The 26646-nt window shown below is 39.0% G+C and overlaps 1 protein-coding gene across 5 annotated transcripts in view; it reads left to right on the top strand.

Moving 5' to 3' along the window:
- Positions 1–1228: 1228 nt before the first annotated feature.
- Positions 1229–26646, top strand: part of LOC135473112 (ATP-dependent (S)-NAD(P)H-hydrate dehydratase-like) — a 108724-nt gene continuing 83306 nt past the window's right edge. Inside the window, exons 1-12 of one of the 5 annotated variants that reach the window (XM_064752931.1) lie at positions 1239–1354; positions 3333–4017; positions 7151–7298; positions 7902–7947; positions 8283–8371; positions 9217–9325; positions 9609–9659; positions 11259–11363; positions 12310–12430; positions 13183–13303; positions 22253–22459; positions 26363–26502. In XM_064752931.1, the coding sequence (XP_064609001.1) occupies positions 3474–4017; positions 7151–7298; positions 7902–7947; positions 8283–8371; positions 9217–9325; positions 9609–9659; positions 11259–11363; positions 12310–12430; positions 13183–13303; positions 22253–22415 (1497 nt within the window). In that variant the 5' untranslated portion in view covers positions 1239–1354; positions 3333–3473 and the 3' untranslated portion in view covers positions 22416–22459; positions 26363–26502. Of the gene's footprint in view, positions 1355–3332; positions 4018–7150; positions 7299–7901; positions 7948–8282; positions 8372–9216; positions 9326–9608; positions 9660–11258; positions 11364–12309; positions 12431–13182; positions 13304–22252; positions 22460–26358; positions 26503–26646 lie in introns of those variants that run through there. The other 4 variants (XM_064752932.1, XM_064752934.1, XM_064752936.1 and 1 more) reach the window with 4 other exon arrangements.

The following is a 26646-nucleotide window of genomic DNA, read 5'->3' as shown; positions in this document are numbered from 1 at the left end:
ATTGTGAAATAAGACTAAATGGCTGCTGAAAAGAAGTTTTGTTTTTTTTTCTCACTGTTTCCACTGCGGGTTTAACTCAGGAGGATTGTCAAGTACAACGTGCGTTATTGGAAAAGGGCGGTGGTTTACTCTGTAAGCAAGTAGGCCTACACCATGCGTTATTGGAAAGGGCGGTGGTTTACCCTGTAAGCACAAACCTAACCACTATCACGTGGGTAATGTAAAGTAAACTGGGTTCAGCCTTAAAGCAGTCACTTATCAGTTAAATAAATAGCGTTTTTTTAACACTTTTACTTCATAGACTTTTCTGTTGGCAAATATAGCCATTCAAATAAATTGAAATCAATCCGTAATCTCGATACCTCGGAATGTGCCCATATGTTCGGATTTCTGAGGCTTTGCCGAACAAACGTGGTATATATACAGGCATAAATGTGAAATATTACCCGAGGTAATACTTTAACACTGTATCGGAATACAACGTTAAGATGGACAAGCCAATAAAACAATTAAACTTTTTCATAACCAGAGATTCAGGAGCATTTCACGAGACCTTTGTCTGTTGGATGAGGATTTGTTCTGTTCGAGTTCATGTACGGGCTGGGCCCAATTTGCAACTTTTCCAGTAAAAAAATTTTGAGCAGATATAAACATCATTTTATCGTAAAATAAAAACACACCACTTGACTGAATCGCACAAATAAATATAAAAATATAACTCTATGACGGCCCGTGGAGAGAAACGACACGCGATTATATTACTTTCTCTCGTAGCCTTTAGTCTTTGGTATGATATGAAGGCTTACTTGTACAAAGTATAATTAATTTTGGTTTCATGCATAAAAAATGCAGGCTTATTTTTGAGCTTACAAACTGAAAAAAAAAATGATAATAGGCCTATTTTTTCTCCGTTTAAGTTCTCTGTAAAATATTGCATGAATTGAAGGTTACAGAAGTCATGATGATGTGGGCCTACAATGTAAGCCTGTGCACCTCATGAATGGTAGGTTAACGAAGTAAACTATTTGTATTCTGGTTTAACATAAACAGTTTTTACAGATGAGAAGTCAAAAAAAGACCTTTTTGTAAAAATCATTGGCCATATGCCGAAATGTCGCATGCTGAAATATCTCTTGCCGAAATATCACATCAATATTCAGTGGACGAAATTTGTCATTGGTAAGTTTTGAGCTATCCAGGCAGTGTACGAGACTGGCCTAGAGGTGAAGGTCGTTTGGCACTAGTCGGCAAAGTGACGCAGAAGTATTAATGCTTTAAATTCAGCTTTAAGACATGTTTTCTCTTTCTGCCCTGCTGGGCACCCTAGCGGGAAGAGGTCAACTGACTCCTTCAGGTACAGTAAAAAGACCTACTGAGCGGAATGACGTGCGTTGAATCTGTGGATTATACATTTGTACAGCTGAAGTGGACAACAACAACAACAACAAAACGACAACTCGCCCTTGTTCACATTTAGGGTCCGCTTCCTTTTGCTATAAGCTTTACTACTCTTCATATTCTGAAATTTTCTAACGCACTTTGAACCTGCTAGGCCTCTTTTTAGTGATTTAGTCCATTAATATGCAATAATCCGAATCAGCATTCCTGGAGTCTCGCGAGTTAACCAATGTTTAGGCAAGATAAGGTGAGGGATCTCACAGACTAATGCGACTCAAAGACGGGATTTTACGGTAGCAACTAATAGCACAGTTGAGCTGATAGACCAGCCTATGCAAGATGTATATTCAATTTACCAACTACTATAAAATCGCACCATTTAGCCATGTTTGCGAGAGCTGCCACCTTTGTTTCATCCAGACCTGCAGGAACTGATGAGCTTAATGATACCCTGATTCTGTAAGATGGCCCAGAAGTATGAGATCACTTGATCACCCTAGCGTGGGTAAAAACAAAGTGGCAACCCCATGTTCAAGCATAAAGTGTATAGGTGCATGTAGCTGCAACTGCTCCAACGTTGACTGAACTAACATACGTACCATTGTTGCAAGTGATACCCGGTTTATAGCCCGAAGTTCGTCCCCGGACTATTTAATTTAGGCCATATGTTGCTATAACTGTGCTCAATGTGAAGCATAAACACTGAGGAATCATGCCACCTAATCATATTTTGCACACATTGCTGCTGTACCTCATTAGAAACGAAATACCTTCCACTCGCACTCCTGAACAGGTCACATGTTGTCACTTACATGAATCAACTTCGGTTCATGGTACAGGATACACCAACTGCAAAAGTGACAAGGTAGGCATCGACTGTCACAAGGAATTTGACGATTCGTGAGTTGTGATGATAACAACACGGTGGCCGGCGATCTGTTCAGGTGAGCGAGTGGGAGGTATTTCTGTTCTGCTGAGGTATAGCGGCGATGTGGGGAAAAATATGATTAGGTGGCAGGCTTCGTCAGCGATGTATGGCCTAAACTGGATATTACCGGATTAAACTTGGGGCTTTGAATCGAGTATCATTTGTGACGATGGTATGTACATTAGTTCAGTAACTGTTAAAACAGCTGTGGCTAAGGTGTATGTTATTAATTCTGTCAGCAATCAATTAGCCCTGATTGTACAAGAAAACATCACGTAACCACTGAAGAAATAATAAGTCTATTTTGAATATCTGGAAAGTTGAAAATTGTATAAATCCAACAAGATTTCCTGTTCTATAACATTACAAGGACATTTTTTTTTCACCCACGACGTCTGTTACTAAGGTCACATGATCGCTAGCTTCTGGATTGTTCCTGTAGTTTTTCTTTTCACAAGATGGTAGACCCGCGCCCTGGAACCACACATCAAGAAATTGGACAAAACATTCATCTTTACTTTGTTGCCAAAATATTGCTGAAGTGGTGTTAAGCCATAATCATTCAGTCATTCTACTTTACCTCAAGACATGTTATTGCAGCCCAATGCAATAAATAAGGCAAACGAAGAATTTGCTACTTGACACTATGCTGTTTGATAATGACCTATGTCTTCACTTACATTCTGAGTGCCCTTGCTGTAAGTTCGGAAGGTTTGACAGTGCAGCTGTTTTTGTGGACTCATGCTTGTCTTCTCTTCCTTTGGGTCTAAACAACATATCGATAATATAATATTATTGTTCTAACACGTTCTTAATTAGTCAGACGTATTTAGACATGAAAGTGTCTATTACATGTGGAGTTAACCAGTCATATTAAGATTTTGGCATGTGATGAAGCATCGATGGATGGAATCAAGAAAAACTACTAAGAGTTAGCTTTGGCAGGGGCAAATAATACACATATAAACGTGCATGTACACTTTTTATCTTTGTTTCCTTTTTTCAGCCAGTCTATAGTGATAACTGAAGCTTTCAGCTGTTTGAATCAGAAAAACTCGTATGGATTTGAAGCAATATACATGTACGTGTGTTCGAAGAAATGAGTTTGATTTTGAGGTGTTGTGGATATAGTGTGCAGTAAGTGACAATGGAATTCGTTCAGAACCAGAAGGGGTTCATGTGCTTGTATGTAAACGGTTATAAACACACAAAAAACCGAGAAGGCAAGTCTGGGCGCATTTTCTGGCGATGCTCTCACCGAAAGTGCCGAGGGAATGTGACGACGATGGGGAATCGTTTGATCCACATGTCTAACCACAACCACCCGCCTAACCATGGACGACGACACAGCTCACAGATGACGTGTAACACAGTTGTCGCTCAGATTCCCAACCAAAAGGTGAATCCCATTACGCCTTCAGTGCCCACCCATATACATGTACCTGACACAAGTACGCTTCATGACCCTAATTTTCTCTTGAGAATCAAGCAGGAGGAGAGTGAAGAACATAACACTATGAACACACAGATAGCGGATGTCCATCATGAAATGGACACTACAGCATTCCGTGCAGCCGAACATCTCTCAGAAGGTGGATTCAGTGTGAGAGGAGCTTCACATCCCACTATCAATACCCATCTCACCGTCAACACCCATCCCCACAATATTGACACTGGCCAGTTACAGAAAGGTGATTGTTGGATTTCTTAATTGTTTAAATGAATAAGACACCAAATAGCATGTCATTAGTGGCTAGTGAATGTATGTGTTGTAATGCCCCTGCCAAAGGTACTCTTCAACCTTTTTTCATATTTATTTGCTGTAAATTAGCTCGTCTTTGTTAGCGGAACTGTGATTCTTGTGAAGCCGGAGAGTAAGATGATGTTATAAATCAAAGCCTTAATTTGTTTCGTGCATGTATCAAATGAAACTTGCCCTAGCCATCATTAAAAATATGTTTTTGTTTGGGGTAGCCCGATTAACCCTTCAAACAGAGCCTTACTCTGTTTTTTTGTTATGTTTGTATTAATTTTACTCCACACAAATTTAAAATGTTGTTTATAGATGGAATAAGCCTTTTTTCAGTGTCAGAGGGTATAAAAATGAAAACAAAACTTGAAAGTCATCTAATTTATTGGAAACACCAATTTTCCCAGCAGTGTTTCCTCTTGACATGTTACCTGACCAAAAGCCCTGGAAAACTAGAAAATCATAAAAACATAAGAACATGAAAATGGGACAGAATAAAAACATGGATTCTCATTTTTATTTTTATTCAATTTGTGGAGTATTTAGTCACCCATAAAACACAAAATAGAATTGATGTCACCATAATGTAAATTTCTTTAACATCCTTTTCTTAACATTAACCAGAATGAAGAAATAAAAGAATTCTCTCCTATCCGACCCTATACTTTGTGATAGGGTCGGGTTATACCCTACAGAGAATTTTAATTATGGCCTGGAGATTTCTCATACATATGGTTGAAAAGTTATAGCTACTAAATAATAGTAACATGACTTTGTTGAAGTTTGGTGTATCCAGTATGTGTACCAAAATTTAACCATAATAATGATAATGATGCTTTTGCTTGATAATGATTTCCACAGTTGGATGTGTATGACATTATCATGTACTTGCAGTGTACATCTACATGTGCAACAACAACCTAATACCATCTTTCTGTGTCAGGATTCATGTCAGTGATTGTTGAAGTGCTTCACTTCAACCATTGTTCCTATATCTAAACATCTTGTCAGTTAGTGTGGACAAGTTATTTTAAAATTTTATTGCAACTTTATATGATAAAAGGTTGAGGAGATCTATATGATATATAGAAATTAATTGGCCAGAAATTGTATACATCCTCAGTTTTTTTCATATTCTGGCCAATGAAAGGGATATGGTTTTTAAAGTAATTAAGATTGAGAGAAAAATGCAGAAAAGAAATTTCATTGAAAGCCCCAAAAAACACTTGTAAGAGAAGCTGGCCCTTGTTTGAAGGCTTGGACTGGTAACCCTCGATGATCATATTTTTATTGATGGCCCAGTTTTCTGAAATAAAAAAACTGAAAATGCCCAACATTTCAGACAAGGATATTCACTACCAGATTTTATCAAAACTGTTCAGGTTGAACATTCAACCTGGCAATTTCTGGCTAACACACTGCTTGTTTTATGTTGTTACATGATCTGTTCGCAAGTTTCATTCCATTTGTAATAACTCTTTCTACATGTAGCCTCTGATGTCAGCTTCATGTATGCTAGGCTTGTGCTCAACAGCTGTAGTGGTGGGTGTTCTTATCAAATTTTCCTCGTGTTGCTGAGACAAATTTTCAAACTCTCACCTTATATATAGGAGCATGTACATACGTTTACAAATTGATATGTAGGCCACAAGTTTGTAAAAAAAACTTTGGCCTAGCAACTTGAAAAATCTATGAGGATAGAAAAAATCAGAGTGTCAGTTCCAGTGAAAAAAACTGCCATTCTTGTTTCTGGAACTATGAACTAATAATTTATTGGGCGGTTGGGTTTGAGTGTGAAATTGTGACTACCGTGTAGGGAAAACAAGATGGCTGTGTCGAATGTTAGGCTGGCAGCACAGGCAAAATGGGTGATCCTATTTGAGCATGATTTCATTGTCCGATTACTCTTAATTCCTCAACCTTTTTACTTATGAAAGAGCAAGTTTCAGTGCAATGTATGCACGTTTATAATTTTATTTTGGAGGGAAAACTACATTGGTCGGATTGCCCCATTTCAGGGCTTCACAAAAAGTATAATTTTTTCAGTCTACACAGAATAATGCCATCTGAATATGTGTGAAGTAACACCTGGTAAACATGCGAAAAGGTTGAAGAATTACTGTAAAGGTTTCAAAATAATGTGGAAGTGATTCTAGATGTACATGTGTGGCTAAGAGTACAAAAGTTTATAGTGTTGTCCTACATGGTCAAGGAGGTCACTCTTTCGAACATAAACAGACTCTATATACCGAAAAGAGCTGAAGTTCTCCAAGCCAATGCCCACACCACCAATGCTGATTATCCATTGGTCAAGCAGCACTGCATGGCTTTCTTCACTTTCCAAATGCGAAAAGGTGGACTTGTATATCTCCCAGCTACATGTGTATTCTCTGCATCGTTAATAGCTTGGCTAATTTCACAGATTGATGGCTTGCCTAACACTGGGCATTGTATAATTGCACATTCTTTCACTTTGCTTATTTTTACAGGAGCACGTTATTAGTATCAGCTGGAGTGAGTGACATGGACTTGAAAGTTTGTGTCTTTTTTTTTTTTGAACTTTTCAGAAATTCAGTTATGGTGTATGTTAGTTGAATTGTTAGGGATTTTGGGAATCTGCAAGGTATATGTAAACTGTACATACAGTGATCTGAACTGATAATGTTCAGTTTGTGCTGCCCAGGATCATGGCCCTTACAGATAGAGATATCTGCATGTACAGTGGTAAGACAACATCTACAGATACAAAGAAAGCCAACCAATGTGGAAGCCCTCTGCTTTTGTAGTGACGTGCATTCTGGAGAAAGACGTACATCCTGACATTGTATGCAAATTGCTCCTCAGTGCAGCTTATCCAAGTGTAAATATGATGGAGTTTGCAAATTTCTGTACATGCATGCTACAGTGTTGTTTGTGTGGAATGTTACCTACGACAAGGGTGTGACAAGTTTGAAATTGATATGCATGTTCAAACATTTCCTTTTTTTGTAGGAAGTGCCATTTGTATATTACATATTTAATTTTTTTTTTTGCTTATCTTTGCTTATCAGACATCATTTTTACTTCATTTTCAGGGAGTTTGGGAAATGTAAAACAAGTTGTGACAACCCTTAATTCTGGAGGGAAACTGTTGGAGATGGTGAAAACAGTGTTACCTCCCCTGACCTACTCCCAGCATAAAGGAGAGGCAGGCAGAATTGCCATCATAGGGGGATCACAAGAGTGAGTATCGTCAAGTTAAGGGAGAGTACTCTCATTGCAGAAGCATACTTTCTGCAAAACTACTGTTGTAGTTGTCCCTGACTTGAATTTATTGGCCAGTGTAGTTAAATATACATCTGTCATGCTAAGCAAAGGATCTAACTTAAGTAAGTTAAGTTCCATAAACTGCTACAGCGTGTGCTTCTTTTTGTATTTTCATGTCACATTCCATATTTATTTATTTATTTGATTGGTGTTTTAGGTTGTACTCAAGAATATTTCACTTATATGACAGCGGCCAGCATTATGGTGGGAGGCAACCGGGCAGAGCCCAGGGGAAACTCATGACCATCCGCAGGTTGCTGGCAAACCTTCCCACTTACGGCCGGAGAGGAAGCCAACATGAGCTGGACTTGAACTCACAATGACCCCGTTGGTGAGAGGCTTCTGGGTCATTACGCTGCGCTAACCGACTGAGCCAGGGAGGCCCCCATCTATACAGTTATATGTATTATTTGTACATCATCTAAACTTTGCCACCCACATTTTATAGTAAGAATGGAACTTATTTGTAATTTGAATTTGAACTGGATTAATAATATTCTATTTGTAACCTTTTTTCAGATACACAGGAGCCCCATATTTTGCAGCTATATCTGCCCTCAAAGTGGTAAGTGTGGCTTGAGAAATACTATTTCTGTCAGATGTGTTGAAAGCTGATAATATCACAATAACTTCAGATTTTATTTGACCATTTCATATAAACATACACCTGTCTTATATGTTTGTTTTTCTTTGCACCACATGATTATAATCAGTTAAGATGTTTGTTGCCCTAAAAGAAGGGGGCACTGGTCTCCTCCACCCTCAAAACTGACAGTCATTGAAAAATTCTGGAGTTAGGTATTGTTATAAAAATCGAATAAATACGAAAATCAGACTTCTGTTATTAACTGAATGTATGTTGTGAACGTCACCAATATGTGTGTTTACCTGTGTTTGCAGGGTGGAGACCTATCTCATGTATTCTGCTGTTCAGATTCGGCCTCTGGTATACAGTCTTACAGCCCTGATCTCATCGTCCATCCTTTACTGTGAGCTTCACATCATCTTATGTCATGAGTACAAAAAGAAAAAAAAAACAAAGTTAATTGTGGTTTTCTGCATGTAAATGAGGTGGAAATTGTCTGCCTTGTAAACATTTGTTAAGCCAGCTTGTCAGAGGGTGCTTTGTTGTATTGACTGGTGGAATTAGACTAGTGGAATGGAAACAATCTGGCTTACAGAATGGCTAGAGGCCTCTGTGGCCGAGGGGGTTAGCATTGTGGCGTAATGACCTAGCAGCCTCTCACCGATGCAGTCGTTGTGAGTTCAAGTCCAGCTCATGGTCACTTCCACTTGTGTGTGGAATACGTCTGAATATGTCTGCCCACAACTAGCGGATGATCGTGGGTTCAGTTTATTCTGATACTGAAAGTGCCGTTATGCAGTGGCTGTTGTCAGACCCATTGCCTTTGAAAAAACTAAAAAAACAAATTAAATTGGATGCTGCTTGTTTAAATCCAGCTCTCACGGCTGCAGCTCTTATTAAGTCAAAGGGTTTTGGGACACCTGACAGAGCTGTGGCTAAATCCAAGGTCACAGGTTTCCTCCACCCACACACCTGTCTGCCATCATATATTAAGAGAAAATTCTTTAGTATGGTATTAAACAGATCGAAAAACAAGTCTCGGGAAGCTTGAAGGATGGATTTGGGGAGAGCACATAGAATGGGTGTCGTCCAAATGTGTTGCGGCTGTAAGATTCAACAAGAACAACTTTTTAACCTTTGGCTGTATCTCCTTCATCTAGGGCAGAACTGTTGAATGACTTAGCTTATTGGCTGTTAAATATCAATGTTTTGGACATTATGTACTTATTTAATATCTTGTGTTGCCAGAGATCGTCCTCATGCTGTGTCACAGATAAGCGAGTGGCTGACCAGAATGCACTCCCTTGTCATTGGTCCAGGCCTGGGCAGAAACCATACCGTTCTTCAGAATGTGAAGGTGAGAAAAGTCCAGTCCATGAATATGCTGAAAATTTCATCTTTAACAAAATGAATCATGATGTACATTTATACTTCAACTGTTTCACTTGAAGGTTTGGCACACTTTGGAGGTAATGTTTTCTGGAGACACTTAAATGTCGTGTTTTTTTCTTCAGTGAAATCGGAAACATGTATAAGTAAAGATGTTGTAAAGTCTTCAAAAAGTCTTAAAGTCATGTGCAGTTTTGTAACATGTATTATACATTGTACAGTAATTGATGTTCTAAACTTTTCTATTGTAGGAAATTATTCTAAAAGCTCAAGAAATGGACATCCCTATTGTGATAGATGCTGTAAGTTGTATTTGGAAACGTTTACTGAGTTAATAATCTGTTTTATATATTTACTCATTAAATGTCGAATTTGATATCGTATGTCCATTTTGTGTATTTCAGGAGGCAAACTTCTTTTAGAATAGACTGGGGCCATTTGTTCAAAAGTGTATTTAAAGTTAAGCTAGACTAAAATCCTAATACCAGTCTCATTCTAATACAGATAAATGGTTCTTTAGTCTGGACTAAATACCAAGCTTAACTCAAAGGAGACCGCTTCAGTGGCATAATGGTTAGAGTGTCAGTTCTTGGGACTGGTCTTCGGGACACAGTTGGTAGAAGGTCCACTTCAGAAGGCGGTAGATCCAGTTGAATTGTGGGTCAAGTCACACCTAAGACCTTTAAAGTCACTCACTGGAAGCTGGCGCTCAGCACTGAAAGGTTAAAGCAAGGAAACATGACTGATTGGCCTGGTGTCAGTATAATGTGGCTCGGTGGTGTTTGGTGTCTTTCCCATGATACTTCAGTTGCGGCACACCTAATGACTAATCATCATCATATGACTGAAAAATTGTTAATTAAGACGTTAAATTCCAAGCATACATACATATATACATACAAAACTTCTTAATTTTGAACAATTGGTTCCTGTGGTACGATGCTCTGATATTTAATCATGAATACCATAACTTTTTCCCTGCTAAGAGACAGATTTACAGTTTGTTTTTGTATATTCCAAATAGTTTAAGTCCAGTTCATGCAGGCTTCCTTTCTGGACGTACATGTATGTGGGAAGGTCTGCCAGCAACATGCGAATGGTCGTGGGTTTCCCCCTGGCTCTGCCCGGTTTCCTCCCATCATAATGCTGGCTGCCGTTATATAAGCGAAATATTCTTGAGTACAGTATAAAGCACCAGTCAAATAAATATAGTCCAGATACAAAGTGCGTAGGTCGATTGCTCTGTAGGTGTAGGCAAGTTTATTACATCTTTCATCATTGAAGATAGTGAAGCCGTTGCTTTCAGGGTTCTTCGCCAAGCTTAGCAAATATGTCGTCCATGTATGTGTATGATAATCCCACATATAGGGCAATGGGACGGTGGTAGTGATGTGCATAATATCGTACAACAAATATACGATAAATAAAAAATGTTGTACGCTGCTTTGTGAAACTGGGCCCTGATTTAAACACATGCTGGCCCCATGGTGGCTTCAGTACTGCCATGCCAAGTGGCGTGTATTCCATATTCATTCATTTTCCTTTGGGGCTGAAGCATGGTTCTCGCTTCACCCCCATTTGCTTTGTGGTCATGGAGGTCACAGACTTGATCACAGTCTTTGTTTGGCTTCAAGTCAGGAGGTTTGTTATTAACCTTGTATGTATCAGTGGTTTACAACTAGACACTGTGGTCTCCTCCACCCCTCGCGACAATATGGCTTCAAATTTGCCGATACGGCGTTAGACCGTAATCATTCATTCATTCATTCTCCTCCACCCCTTACACCGGACTGCTATTGTATAAGTGGACATTCTTTAGTACGTCATTAAAAACCATTCATGTAAACATGTGCATTTGTATACATATATTATTCATGTTGTTTATACCTTACTCCCATCAGGATGGCCTGTATTTGGTGACACAGGAGCCAGGCGTCATAGAAAACTACAAAAAAGCCGTCCTGACGCCAAATGAAGTGGAGTTTGCCAGACTGTTTCGTAAAGTGGTGAGCATTGGGTTCACTTCATGTGAAATAAACACGGAAAGCTAGTCATATATCCATCATCTTCCCAATCTGTATGAAAGCGAAAAGGAGTCCTCAAGTTTGACTTTTAATTTTTGATAAATTTAATTTTCCTGTTTTTTAAACTGTTTTCTATGTATTGCTTCTCTATGCTTTAACCTTGATCCCTAACACAAGAGGCCTGTAAAGGGGATTTTTCCTTTTAAATTTGGCTTTTAATTTGGGTATATTTAGACCGAAGATAGTTTAATTGGCCAATGACCTCATACAATACAATAATACTTTTGTATGTGTTTAGATTTGAAATCTGCTGATCCCTGTGAAAATATTTCAGTCTATTATCGTGTATATTGACAGTTAAATTGTGTTGTTTTTATGATTGTCCTATTAGAAAAAAATGTGTTTTACATTTCTAATTTTTATTGAACAAAACAGCAGTCATCATAATATGCTTACCTATAGGCTGAGCCTACTACACTGCAATAACTGGGTGGTAGGGCACGTACTGGAGTTAACCCCTCAGTCCAATCATGTGACTATAACGTGTAGATCAACAATCTTCAGCATTTTCTGTATAGTCCAGTATAGTCATTCTGTTAATTTACTGTGGTTGAGTGGGAACACCATGCCCAGTGTGTTCTATATGAAATTCCATTAAGGCTGCTCTGTATGTAACAGGGCATTTTGCCTGCCGCAAGGCGACACATCATGGCATGGCATTCATAATGTTGAAGGCAACCCAAGAGAACAAAGAATTATTGAGCGCACTCAGGGGAGATAATTTGTCACTGACTGGTCATGCCTATGGACAAGAGTTATTCCCCTTGGGCCATAGTGGTACGTGTTGGTTAAAATAAATTGATTAATTGTACATCCTGTGAAATTTATGACTTCATAATTATCAAATTCTATTTGTATTTGGTTTCAGTTGAATGATGACCCCCGTGAAGATGAGCCTGTGTCAGACGTAAGTCTCCTCGCCTCGGCCCTGGGAAATGTCACCCTAGTCAGGAAGGGCCTGAATGACATCATCTGTGATGGAGACAATGGTGAGTTTGTTGGATGCTAGGCTTGGGTCAGTTATAACCATTTCATCTTAACCCAATAAAGAAGATCCATGTTTATCAGTGACAAGCAGCTCTGGATATTAGTTGATCAAATTCTTAACATCATTTTCCTGTTTATTAGTATGGGTCACTTGCACATTTTTATTGCATCCCATCTTTTTAACATTGTGCGGCTGGTGAATTTTTTGACATCTTATGTTTTAATATGGGCCGGTTGGTCAAATTTTGATATTCTGTCGCTAAGCATGGGCCATTCGTATAATGAGGGACATGAATGTAAAACGTCAACTTTTATAGGATATTGCTAGCTTCCTCTCTGTCTGTGAGTTGGAAGGTTTGTCAGCAACCTGGTCGTGGGTGTCTCACAGGCTGTGCCCGGTTTTCTCTCACCATAATGCTGGCCGCTGTCGTATAAGTGAAATATTCTTGAGTACGGCATAAAACACCAATCAAAATAAATAAATAAAGTTGTAAGATGTCGCATACTTGTAGTTTCATTGTTTTTATTAGCCACGAGAAACAGCTCTTTAAGTAAGTTTGATAACTGGCCGGTCAAATTTTTGACATCTTTTCCTTCAACATGAGCCTGATTGCAAGCTCACAACATTGACTGGTTACAGGATAATGTCACAGCTTTTGCAAATTTTGGTTGTATTTTGAGTGAAGAGTGATTCAATCAAATGATTGAATTAATTAAGAGTTTGTCACAGTAATTCCCCCTGTTCCTGTTTCAGTGCTTGTGTGTTGTGGAGAGGGCAGCCCCAGGCGATGCGGGGGTCAGGGAGACTTGCTCTCAGGCAGCATGGGCACCTTCATATACTGGGCTCATAGGGCTGCCCAAAAGGAACAAACTGAGTAAGTACTTGTGCATTTGTGTGATGGCCCAGTGGGGCTTCTTAGTCTCTTGAATTTTTTGTGCTTCTAAAACTGAAGTTCCTGGGGGGAGGAGATAAAGGACAAAGCATGTAGCACTACATTTCTGTGTTTCTAAGACATTGGGGAAAAAATTGTACATAAAATCTTCTCTTAAGCATTTTTAGTGTGCAGATATAAATTTTTACATTAGATATGAATATCAATCTTTGTAGGCGGTGACTTTGTGTGATCCAGTTCAAGGAAATATATATTTCGTTATTTAGTATATTTTCTCTAAAAAATTTAGAAAAAATTGTGCATAGACCATGTTCGCCTACAAACACGTCCTACTGCTTATGTATTAAGAATTGAGAAGCTGTATGAAATCGGGTTTTTCTGTAGATGTGGGAGTTTTTTTGTCATAAATGTATGGTTATTCATTATTTATTAAGGAACAGCTGGAAGATTACTGGTTAGATTTTACGGTGGGGATATTTAGATTTTGACTTGCATGTGTGTTTGTGAACTCAAAAGAAAAAAAAAAGAAACTGTTGGCTGTTGTAATTGGAAATTCTTTCTGGCTTTTGACTGGTTAAAATTCAAGAGTGTTTGCCACAGAAATTGTGGGTGTCCAGCTCTTTCATCACCTCCCTCTCACACTCCCCAACCCCTCTCCTCATGTTCTTGATTTTTAATAGACATGTGTAATGTGGCAAAGACCTCAAGATGGCTGTATTGAACAGAAAACCTCAGTGTCAGTGGCTTGGACAGGAAACAAACAGTGCAATAACAGAAGTGTAAAAACTAAATCTGTACAACTCTAAAATTGTACCCGGTATCACAGTGGCATGAGGACGGATGTGTTCTGTAGTTCACAAATAGAACACAAGAATGGCTGATGCCTGATGAGAAGATAGCTTTATCCTAATCTTACGGCTGGGAACCTTGAAGTTGTTTACCGACAAGTACTTCGTTTCAGCTGAATTTGTTAATTTGTCTGCCTGTCATATGAATCGTGTGTGTGTGTGTGTGTATTTTATATGTTACATTGAATAATCTTTTATGTCTTTTATTCTAAATATATCTCCATAAATGTCAACGTCCGAAGCGGTTGTAAGAAAACTATGCACAAACTGAAAACACGCATACAGCAGCAGTTGTATTGTCAAGGCTTGGACGTTTCACTTATGGTAATGAAATAAGGGAGCCTGGGCTCTGCTCTTTCTTCAGATCTGACTTTTGACATTTTCCGATTCTATGTAGTGTTCCCCAAAAGTAAAGTAACTTGAAGTTATCGGATGCCCCTTGTTCTCAAACAGTAGACAACTCCTGTCTGCTGTGGGATATCTGAGGGATTTGAACGTGGTACACCTCATTTTATGTCGTAATCCCACACTAATCATGGAGGCTGGGAATAGAAACTGATACAGTGTATGTGATGTCGCAGGTTTATGTCAGTCCACAGTGACGTGTGACCAGCCTAATTGGAAGTTGCATTGTTAACGGAGATCTGCTGGTAGGGATGTTGATGTTTACATTAATTAGTCTGACAACTCTAATGGTCCGTCAGCGTAATAGAGGTGTCGGACAAGTGCAGGCAGTCAGATAGTTACACTCCCTAAACCCTGGTGACTGTCGGCGACAGCATTAGTAAGGCATGTAAGTGTCAAGGAAAGTCACAAATGCGCAATGTATGGGCATGACTCTTTACACCTACCAAATCTATGGCGACAATTCACAGTTGTTATCATCAACTAGGGTACATCAGTTTCAGAACATCCTCAACAGGACTGACTCCCTAAAGTCTGGCGAAAGTAAACTATTAACGTTAGGAATGCTCAAATTCTAATAGGCATTTGCGTACTTCTATATGTTAGCGTGTCACAGTAGCTCTCGCTAAGAGACAGACTTCTAAATGATTGGGATTGGGTATCACTGAAGTCCGTATTATCACTTCCCCCCAGAGACTTTCTAAGGTAACAGTGTTCTCAGTATTAGCATAGTAGTTGAGGTAAACACGAGTATTGCAATCTTGGAGGAGAATTCCCTAAAGGCCTTTTCGGTACTGAAACAACTGAAGTGAACCAGAACATAATTCTCTTTTATTCTTTCAAAGGGACATGGGTGTTAAAAAGTGTGTTAAACGTTAAATCAGGCTTAAATGATGGTACCGGTCTGTTCCTGATACATAACTTGTAGCAGTTGGTCCAGACTACGTTAATAACGGCACGTAGCCTACGCTTAAAGTCTTTAAACAACTGGACCATGTGTTACCAAATTTAGATGGAGAGTCTTTAATCATGGAGGTAATATATTGGGTTGACTGTCACTGGCTGTCATAACAGTACAAGTATAGCTGTGTTCATCTGGTATAAATCTAAAGAAAAGAAACAAATGACATCAAAAGATTTACGTGGTTTCTTGAAAGCTTTTTGGTTTTAGAATGTTGGCGGTATGGATATCTAGATATTGATTATTATGTATGAATATTGTATTCATATCTCAGACACACAATTTTCTCGTGGACTATTATGAAAATGAAACTAATATGATTTATATGTGTCACTAAAGATACAAACTTGATAAATCTGTGCAAGTTATTTCTCTACACCCGATACTTCTCTCGGAATGTTTTGAAATATTGGTCACAGAGGTGGTTGAAAAGGTTGAAGAATTTGGGTATGTTAAAAGAACATATGGTAAATACATGCACATTTTGAACTGAACTGACATTAAAACATGTACATATATTAATACACATAGCTACCGGTTAATAAATTACCTTCTTAAATAATTACTGATTTATTGATGTGTTTTAGATCTGGTTTTCCTAGAATTCACTTTTCAGTCAAAATCACTTGTAATTGTAAAATTTGTTTGAAATTTCACTTGCTTGTGGCAGCTTGAACATTTATAAAGTGCATGGTAATAGTTCGCATTAGTTCTTTGGAAGTCACTCTGATTTGTGGAGATCACAGGCCTTTAGAACCCATGATGTTTAAACGACTGCAGTCAGCAATACAAAATCTGCACTGTAATGGTTTATAGAGGATCTCAGTAAACACACTTAACCATTTTCAAATTTTTTTTGAAGGGGAAACTTTAGTCATTCATGGCTGCTAACCTTTGATCTATTGATTTGATCAAAGGCCATAATCATGTAGTTTTAGTGTAATTCAAATTTTCTGTCTCGCACAGTAGCCGATATTGTCTCGATGGTTGTAGTTTATTGGGAACATTGCTGCAAGCAGTTTATAGCACAGTGCAGTTTCGTTTTTTGTTGCAACGTCTTCAAGGGCTACTAACCTCTTGTATAGCTTTCTGTTTTTTTTTTTTTTGAGGAAAAAAATCCATATTCAAAGCATTATTTTTTTAATATGAAATATTCAGGGGTTCTTTAAAGATTGTGGAACATGTTATTCTGTTGTGAATGTGTTGGCACCAAATGACTGGGAATTCTCCGAAGTATTTTCCTTGTGTCAGTTTGTAATCGGAATAACTATGTTCGCCTGTTGGATGACTCACAGTTGAAAGGTTTGAATGCATTTGTTATGTGACCCCAAAAAAAAGATGGAGAACAGATAGGCAAGTTGTGTGAAAATATTGTTTTGAAAATTCCTTGTGAGTTCGCGAACACTGTTAAGAACCACGGTGGGACAAAGTTATGCATGCAGCTGTTGCTTTTCCTTTTTCTTGTCATTTTTTTTTTTTTTTTAATGTTTTTGGGTGAATCTGTTAGAGAAGGCCATTTCAATGTCTGAGTGAAACGTGATTAATTATGCTATCTGCGAGGACATTTTCGTCTATTATTACCACATTCTGACTGCCCCTTGATGCGTTATTCTAAGATTTTGAAGATGTCGTAATCTGTGGGACTTTCCTCTGTGTCCGTGGCCTTTCTGCTCGTGTTAATTGCCTGTCTGATACGGCCACCTGTGATCATCAATCTGGTCTGGCGCCCATTCCATGGGGACTCGCCAGACTTGCGGCACCACAAGGCGAATTTTAAGCTGAATGTGCCTTTGTAAGTTTCCTACACTTTTGTGTTTATGTTGAGAACGAGTACATACATATGTGAATCTCTGCACAGCCAGAGCCTGTTGATCATTTCGTTTTAAGCCCCATGGGTCTTTTTGTATGCCATTTAATGGACCTCCATTGTATTAGTAAAATCATCTTGAGAGTTGTTTAAAGCACCAATCAGTCTGTGGATCAAAATGAAAGAATTTTACTGACAAGTTTCAAGTTTTCTTTTCCTGTGGTTCAGCAATGGTCTGTCTTCATTTATACCTACATACCTACATATACATGTGCAACATACATAGACTGTCCTTCAGCTAAAGCAGGCAATAAGATGATCTTTTCTATTTTCTAATCATGACCAAATGTGTTGTCGTGACTATTGGTGATGAACTTAAGGGTTAGTGTTCCAGAAGAACATCAAATGGTTTAAGTTATTTTTTTATGTCTTAACATATTTATGGTTGCAGTCAACGATTTTTATAATATCCAAAGTCAAAAAAAAGACATTTTTAAACAAATTAAATTTGTACTGAGACATTGGTAATGTTTTTAGTCAAAGTACATGTAGCCTACAAGTACATGAGGAAATATCATACAGCCTTCCTTGAGGACAGAAAAATTTAAAAAAATAAATCGATGTATCTGAGTGTTTTTTCTGGAATATGATAGCTGGATAATTTAAGCTAAGACAAAACTGCCATGTGCAAGGAAAGAAAACTTTCCTCATTTCTTTTTTTTATCCATTATCATACACAATGCGAAAAAAACATATTGTCCGACTATAATCATATATAATTGAGCCTTAAGTAAAACAGGATATACCTAGCTGTTTTAATGCTTTATGATGGAATCCCCTAAAGGGATTTTCCTATTGGTATATAACAGATGTCTGTATTAAAAGAAAAAAAAGCTTGTTGGCGTATTGAGCAGGATTAAAAGCTCGGTGAATAATCAGTAGACACCCTCCAGATTTGCTGGCTCACGATGCTGTACGGATGGGAGGGTAAAATCCCATTATCTTTTTTTCTCTCTCTGTCTCTTATTTTCTCATTGTATTTTTTCATTTTTTTTAAGGAAACCATACTTGTTTTTTCTTCATACATATTTTTCTCTCCTCATGAATCTCGTCCTGGGCTTCATTGTTAAGGTTTAATTAAGAAAGTTTTGTTTGTTTTTTTTTTTTTCCCTGCCTCTGAAACGTTAATACTGAGGGGTAATTACGTTTTGTCTTAGTTAACCCTGGAGGAGATGTATTATATCATGGTGCACATTACACCGCTCTCCGTCAGGCAGGCGTGCGGATCTCGACTGACCATCACTTCCTACTCTCTCGCTTGTGGCACCCTTAAGTCTCGTTTTGAAAACTAATGCCAAACAGTTTACACTCGAGTCAGGATGGGTTCAAGTTTTATTGCGCCTCCAGGTCTGAGTTGAGTTAACATGCTGTGGCTTGAGTTGCTGGCTCGGAGTGTCCTAAAGCTTAGTATAAAACAAGACCTGCCTCCAATTACAACTCTGCCTGTCCTTATCTCGGCCCTCCATATATTACCCAATTACAGTGGCATAAAGAGCGTCTGTTAGCTCACGCCGAACAAACTGCTTTAAAATTGCCTGTACTGGGAATTCACCCTGGCTGCTCAGTGTATATGAAGCATGTAATGTTCTGTGGGTAGACCATTGGTTTGTAAACAGTGCCTGATTAAGAGTCTCCAGCTTATCACAGCAAGCAGAAGGCAGTCTGCAGGTATATCATCTTGCCAGAGTGCGTTTTGCTTTCTGAAGAGATTCAACTTCTTAATACTTTCTTCATGGAACTAAATATGAAACCAGTAAATCATCAAAAGTAAAATTCAGCAATGGTTTGCCTTGCTGGTGAACTTAAAGCACTGAGCAAAGCTTGTCTTGAGTGTGAAGGAAAATGACGTCACTGACATTCTTAAACTTTCTTTACTCTTGTGACATATTTATCAACTCTCAGCAGTGGATCTGATAGTAGATATTGTAGTTTAAAAAAGAATTAGAAAAGACCTGTGCTCTGGTTTTACTCTCTGTGCTTTAAGTCTTCTATTAGCTGATTACGATCTGTCTTCTAGAGTACCTTGTTTGTTTGACAACATGTGGGTTCAAATGCTCAAGCACGGCATACAAAATTGGACCCACATTGTACAAAAGAAGAATCTGTCAAAGAACCAGGAATTTTTGGATGAAAGAAAATGTAAATCTGATCGCATGTAGAAAACAATAACAGGCGTTCTGAGAAAGGTGGACAGTTTCCTCTGGGAAGTAGCAGTGTGGTGATTCAGACTGCTTTCTCCGTGTTTAAGACAGTAAGAGGAGTGTAACAAGCAGTTTAGCTGAAGAGAAGCGCAGCTTTTAAAGGTTAAAGCAGAATCATTGGAATTTTAAAGGGATACACAATTAAAGCTCATTGGCTGACATTGGAGATAGGATTTCCTGGGTTAAGCCGTCAAGCTTTTGGTCAAGCTCTAATAAATCTGCCACACATGTACGTAAAGTTCGGCTTAGCCTGGGCATAGTCTAGACTTGACCGCCTCACCAGCCAATAATAAAAGATTCTGTATCCTTTATGGGCTTGGTAAAAAAAGAAGGTTTTGGCCTGTAGAGAACAGGGCCTGGTTTCACAAAGTCGCGTACATTTTTTTTATCGTACATTCTCTATTATTTTGTACGTCACTATTAGTGTACCATTGTCCTACATATGCAGTTAACATACATGTGCGACATCTTTGTAAAACCGGGCGCTGCTTCTGAAATCATAAAGAAATAGTGCAACTTTGCATTCTTGGAAGTTTGTTGAGCATCGGTTCATTGTGACATCCACATACCTACACTCCAGAACTCTGATGTAGAAGTGTGGCTTTCTCTGGCTCATTCTCTGGCTAAAGTGTTGTTGTTGCTACAACTTACTGCCCCTTTGTTAATGAGGCAACATGCTGGAATCCAGCCCTTTTTGAGTAAGACAATATTTCTACCTTAAGTCAAGAGGAATCTCCAGTACCACGTGGGTGGAGGGTGTTTTCTCTTCTTGGCGATAAACCTGAGCAGCGTCGTATGAATCAAGTATTATTGAGTACAGCATTTAACCCCAGTTAAATAATCCAACCAATAGAGGTGAGACTTCCTGGGTTAGTGTGATCTCCATGCAAAAAAGCATGGTTTAATTGTTTGCGCAGGAGTAAGATCACGATGGCCATGGTTTTGTCGCTGCTGCTCATTCTATACATGTTAAATAAATTCTAATATTTCCCTGCAGTGAATATTACGGACGCAACAGGTAGAGCCACACAGTCTGGCACAATTTTGATTGACTAAATTAAGTTTTTTGCAGGTGTGGTGTTTGTATCCAAACTCTTTGGTTTTCATAGCTTGTTGTAGCATAGTCTGTCATTTTTGTTTCCTATCTTTCTTGTGGGAATTCTTTTTGATGGACTGCAAGCAATCATTTTTGTTTTCTGTTGATACACTTGTGTTTAGAAAGTGTTATGCTATTTTTTATTAAAGTATGTCAAGAATAGTGGAATAGATTTTAAGCAGACTGTTTGTAAGGTAGAAAACCCAAAGAACACAATGATTCATGCCTGTGCCACGACGTTACAGGCTTTAACCAGAGCCCTAGGACCTGTGTTACAAAGTAGTTACAAATTACGCCCGGCATATTTTCCATGGCAACATATAGTGAAGAAATGCATCAACATGGTGTTTGGTGTAGTGCTTCGACAGATGTGTAAAACGGGCCCATGGTTACATCTCAGTTTTAGGGTTTTTTTTGTGTTCTTCGGTAGCTTTTCCACTTGACAGGATATGCTTTGGTCCACATGTGATTATTGGATTGGTGTTTTACGCCGAAAAAAATTTTGCTTGTATGGCGATGGCCAGCTTTATGGTGGGAGGAAAACAAGCAGAGCCGCGGTAAAATATCTTAAGTTTTTTAAGTTGTTTGCTTAGGCAAGATGTACTTAGCATAATGTTGAACTTACTATGTATGTAGTGCTTGACTTATTGGTAGGCCACACAGTCCATATTTGGTGTTTTTGTAGTACATAGATTACCTCCCTTTTCGTGGATTATGCCCCCTTGTTTGTAGGTATTAGTTCAACTATGCGATGTCGTTAGTATTTAATTCTACTGGTGTGTTTAAATTTACACAACTACAGCGATCAGCTGTGACTAATTCGCTTGTAAAATTTCTTGTTAGGTTAACTACTTTTGAATCTACCAGTACAAGTATGGTAGATCTTTAAATTAATTTTTTCAATAATGTGGATTGATAAATAACAGATCTCATATGATCCAACAGAAACCATTCAAATCGAAAATCTTCTTGTTCGGTGATCTTTTGTTTTTTCTTCTTTGAAATGAGCAAATCAAGAAATTTGATTCAGTGAGCTTGGAAGGCAGGTATAAGACCAGTCAGTAAGTGTATGCTATAGTTGGATGCAATGCACATGTTTGCGAGTTAAGGGCTTTGTACCTGTATGAACCTGTGTCCATTAAGTTAATGTCTGAAATGTCATTGAGTATACATGCTTTTGTAGCTGCTTCAGAGTTTCTGGTTTTATGTAGACAGCTGATAGCAGTGAGGATTTAGGTGGGGTGACGAGGTGGGGAGGTGTCTCTAGTGTAAAGATGTATAAAACCTAATATCATTACAGGCTTCAGAAATTCATAGTTTAATCCCTCTTGCTGTGAACTAGGTGACAGCTACATTTCAGTAGTGGATTTGTCAGATTTGTCCGTACCTTCAACACCAGTATTAGACGTTTTGTTCCTTTCAAACGGCTGTACTCTTGTAAACCCACATGCCAGGTGATGATTCCTTTGAATAGACTACCACTTTTTGTCTGCTTTCCTGTTGATGGCCGTACCTTATTAAGAATGTTATTTTTTCTTCTGTCGGATTTTCAGCCCTTCACTGGAGCTTTACGGGCCTGCCATTTGTGCTGCGTTTGGCGCCTGCAGCTTGATCAAGGAGTGTAATCGACAAGCCTTTCAGAAGCACCGCCGTTCTACCACCACTACTGATATGGTTGAACACATCCAGGCGGCCTTCGAACAGCTCTATACATGAGGGGTAATCAGCTAGAAGACGACATTTCACAACTGTCTTTGTGAGTAAGTCAATAATCCTTTATACATCCTCCTCAATGACATTGATTTATCTTACACCATTGGCTGTAGTCTGATCTCAGCTTGAGCTGATGTGTTTTTTATGCCTCCAGGGGCAGTAAAATAGAATACTTCAAAGTGACCAAAGGTTTTGAGCTTTTGACAGATTGGGAAAACTTGGTGGAAGAAAATAACGCACATTCCTGTCTCTGAAGTGCTGACATCAAACCAAGAGCAAAGCTTTCGAAATGACCAGTTCAAGTTGCCATGTTCAGTCATTAGTTATATTCTCCAGCTAATGCGATTCAATGTCCTTGTGGTCCATGTTCCCTGTTCGGTTCGAATTGTGTTCTTTGTTCAGTTTGAATTTCTGTTCTTTGTTCTGGATTGTTTCTTGGTTATTTATTGCCTGTTGGCTTGAACCTTCTGCTCGACCAATGTTGTGGGAGGCTTTACGTGGCAGGGATCAGGTGTCAACACTTTCGTGTAAAGGTAGGTTGCTGGATTTAGGGCTATGTGTCTTTGTGCCCAAGCTTTTAGGGAAAGTTCTTGGTTACCATTTAATACTTGAGATTTGCAAATTGTAACATCCATTTCCTTCAATAGATGGAGATATCAATGTTACTGATGCCTATATTCTCTGGAATCTTATATCTGACCGATGTACCTTTTTTGTCAGATTCATGTGCCCAACCAGTTGTCAGAAACATGTGCCAAACCAGTTGTCAGATTCATGTGCCAAACCAGTGGTCAGATTCATGTGCCAAACCAGTTGTCAGATTCATGTGCCAAACCAGTTGTCAGATTCATGTGCCAAACCAGTGGTCAGATTCATGTGCCAAACCAGTGGTCAGATTCATGTGCCAAACCAGTTGTCAGATTCATGTGCCAAACCAGTGGTCAGATTCATGTGCCAAACCAATTGTCAGATTCATATGCCAAACCAGTGGTCAGATTCATGTGCCAAACCAGTGGTCAGATTCATGTGCCAAACCAGTGGTCAGATTCATGTGCCAAACCAGTGGTCAGATTCATGTGCCAAACCAGTGGTCAGATTCATGTGCCAAACCAGTGGTCAGATTCATGTGCCAAACCAATTGTCAGATTCATATGCCAAACCAGTGGTCAGATTCATGTGCCAAACCAGTGGTCAGATTCATGTGCCAAACCAGTTGTCAGATTCATGTGCCAAACCAGTTGTCAGATTCATGTGCCAAACCAGTGGTCAGATTCATGTGCCAAACCAGTGGTCAGATTCATGTGCCAAACCAGTGGTCAGATTCATGTGCCAAACCAGTGGTCAGATTCATGTGCCAAACCAGTTGTCAGATTCATGTGCCAAACCAGTGGTCAGATTCATGTGCCAAACCAGTTGTCAGATTCATGTGCCAAACCATGTGCCAAACCAGATGTCCCTTTATTGCCCAAGAGATGTCCAAAATTTTTTGACATATGCCCATATGTTGTATGTGTAATGTGCCGAGATAGCCAAAGTATTGGTCATCTATTAGCATGTACTTGTGGCAATAAACTTCAGAAATTATACATCATTTGGATTATTTATGGATGGATTGCAAATGCCCGATCTCATGACATCGTTACTTCTTATTGCAATCTTGAGTGAAAGCAGTTGAGATGCCATGATCTCACAGAAAGATTGAACATTTGTAACTGGTTTGATGGACATCCTGTTGACCTATTTACAGCAATATTGATCATGGCTCGTCAAATTTTGTTCTTGACTGACAGTTTGGAAAGGTCTATTATCATTTAAATTTAGATACCCAGCTGAACGTAAAGAAAAGTTTTTGAGGATTTTCCCAAATCAGCATTTTGATGGAAAGTGTGAACAAGAAGATCGCGATTCGCGTTTATATCTCTTTGACGTCACATAGATTTATATATCCTTGCTCAGGGTACTTTTCATGAAGAAGTTTTGTCTCCTGGCTCTTCGCAGTGATTTTGATATGTCCCAATCTAAAACAGATAAGGTTTTGCTGCTGAGGGCACCGTTAAGCTCTGGAGTGGAGAATCAGTTTGTCATCTGTGTCTCATTGGAAATTCTGCTCTGTCTATGGCCATGATTAACTTGTGGCATTCACGGAGGAATTTGTTGACATTTCATTTTAGTTGATGCACTTCTTGACTTCAAAATCTCTTCCAGATTAACTAGTATATGGGTAAATATGAAGGTCTCGTTTTCTGACAAGTTTGCATGCGTCTGTGTAATAATGTGACAAAGTTTGGTCTGTGATTGAACCACTTCCAATAAGAACGGCCTGTCAGGACTAGAATTGGTTTTAAATCTTCACTTGTCTTGGCAAGGTTTGAGGTACTGGTCAGGAAGTTGGGGGAACAGTTAATAGCGGATTCAATCGGGATATTGGAGAATTCACAGCTAAGCCTTTTAAGAGGAAAATGAACACTGTAATTTAATGGGGAAACCTCTCCCAGTCAGTACTTCTTGGAAAGCAATGTCCACCCTTGATTTGGTTTAGATTGGACTGACATTCTAATACAACCATCTAAGTACGTCAAGTATATATGTTTTCAACAAATGGGAAACAGTCCTATATAAATCAGTCTGTTTTAAAGGAAAAGGTTGTATTTCAAATAATGTTATCCCCTATCTTCGACCATTATCAGTTATTTTTTGGTTAGCATTTGCGGTGTGATTGATTGTCTTGCAGTTGCATTTTTTAGCTACTTTGATGCAGTATGCCTTGGTTTGCTTGATACTCTCTCTAGAAGTGTTTGGCATCAAAACTGGTTGAGCTGGTAAAGATGCTTGGCTTGATCAAAGTTTTCGTTGAAGTCGCATGTTCAAATCCAGTTGCTGATCAGTGGTTAGACCGCAGGTCTGTAGTCTTAGGTAGTTTATCAGGGGTAAATGGAACCTGCTGTGTAGTTTCTTGTAGGAGTCAGTGAGTTTCCTTTGTACCAATATTGACAAGGTCTGTGGCATATTGTACATCTACATATAGGAAACATGTAGATAAATTTGGTACTTGATGTGGCCTTACATAAAGTTTGTAGAGGATTTGTCACCTTCCACCAACTGAGCTCACTCTATCAAAAGTTCGACATCACATATAGGACAATTTTTGAAAGTTTGGTCCGGTGGTTTACTTTGGTTTCCTCCTGTTTACTCCACTTGTGTTTGTAGTATGGTGGTTAACACTGGTCAGTCTTTCAATCAATCAATCCATCTTCAAAATGATCCTGTGCACAGAATACCTTTTTTTTATTAAAGGTGCATCTGTCAGTATGTCAGAATTGTATGCCTGTATACCAGCAGGTACATGTACTTGTAATATTTCTGGCAGTATGCCTAAGTCAATACCTCTCCCCTTAAATCATCTTAAACAACCCATAACTGTCAATTACAATGTGGCTGAAATATTGCCAAGTGAAGGGTGAAGGCACATCGGTAAGCCAACTGACCGCCTGACCAGTCCGTGCTCACTGAATCGTTTCATGGCAGATAAATATGGATGTGAAGACGCATAACTGTTGGTATACATTTTCTGACGGGGTTGCTAGCCGATTTTCTGCAATCGGCCAATCAGTTCTGAGATGAAGTGTTAAGACGCAGGATTAGGAAGATGTCTTTGTAATCTGGAGGGATGATTAAACAGGAAATGAAAGTCTGGACATGTTAAATTGCTGATCTGGCACCGCTAAAATTCGCCTCCATCCTCATTTAGCTGCATCTTTACGAGGCTGGAGGCTGTTTCCTACTTACTACTCCCTGTCTTAACACATCATGTCGGGGGGGAAGATCGGCTAATCTGTTTTACCCGATCTTTTTTAACCTCTATCTCAGTCTGAGAAACTCTGCGGATAAGGGTAGAGATTTAGTTTAAGGCGTTTGCACTAATGCGGAATTAATTCCTTTCATTGAGCCAGAAAATCCATGGATGGCAGGAAGGGATTGATGAAGTGAGCACCCAGGGGATGCCTGCCAGAGGGGATTTTCTTCGTCTCCCCACAAACCAGCACAAAAAATATGGAGGTTGAGGGGGGTTGACTTGAGATTTTTCTGTCAGGCTTTCCAAGTTTGGTAACGCCGAACAACCATGCCGCCAGTCAATCCTCTCCACGCGAACTAATTTTTTAAAATGACCACTTTCGAGGATTCACCTGGGAGGCTTGGGCTGTGGAAATTACCTGTCGTGATTAGACTGGGATTT

Source organism: Liolophura sinensis, chromosome 8 (genome assembly GCF_032854445.1).
Source record: "Liolophura sinensis isolate JHLJ2023 chromosome 8, CUHK_Ljap_v2, whole genome shotgun sequence".
Taxonomy (NCBI): Eukaryota; Metazoa; Mollusca; class Polyplacophora; order Chitonida; family Chitonidae; genus Liolophura; species Liolophura sinensis.
Note: the sequence above shows the minus strand (reverse complement) of the source record. Positions and strands in the feature narration are given on the sequence as shown.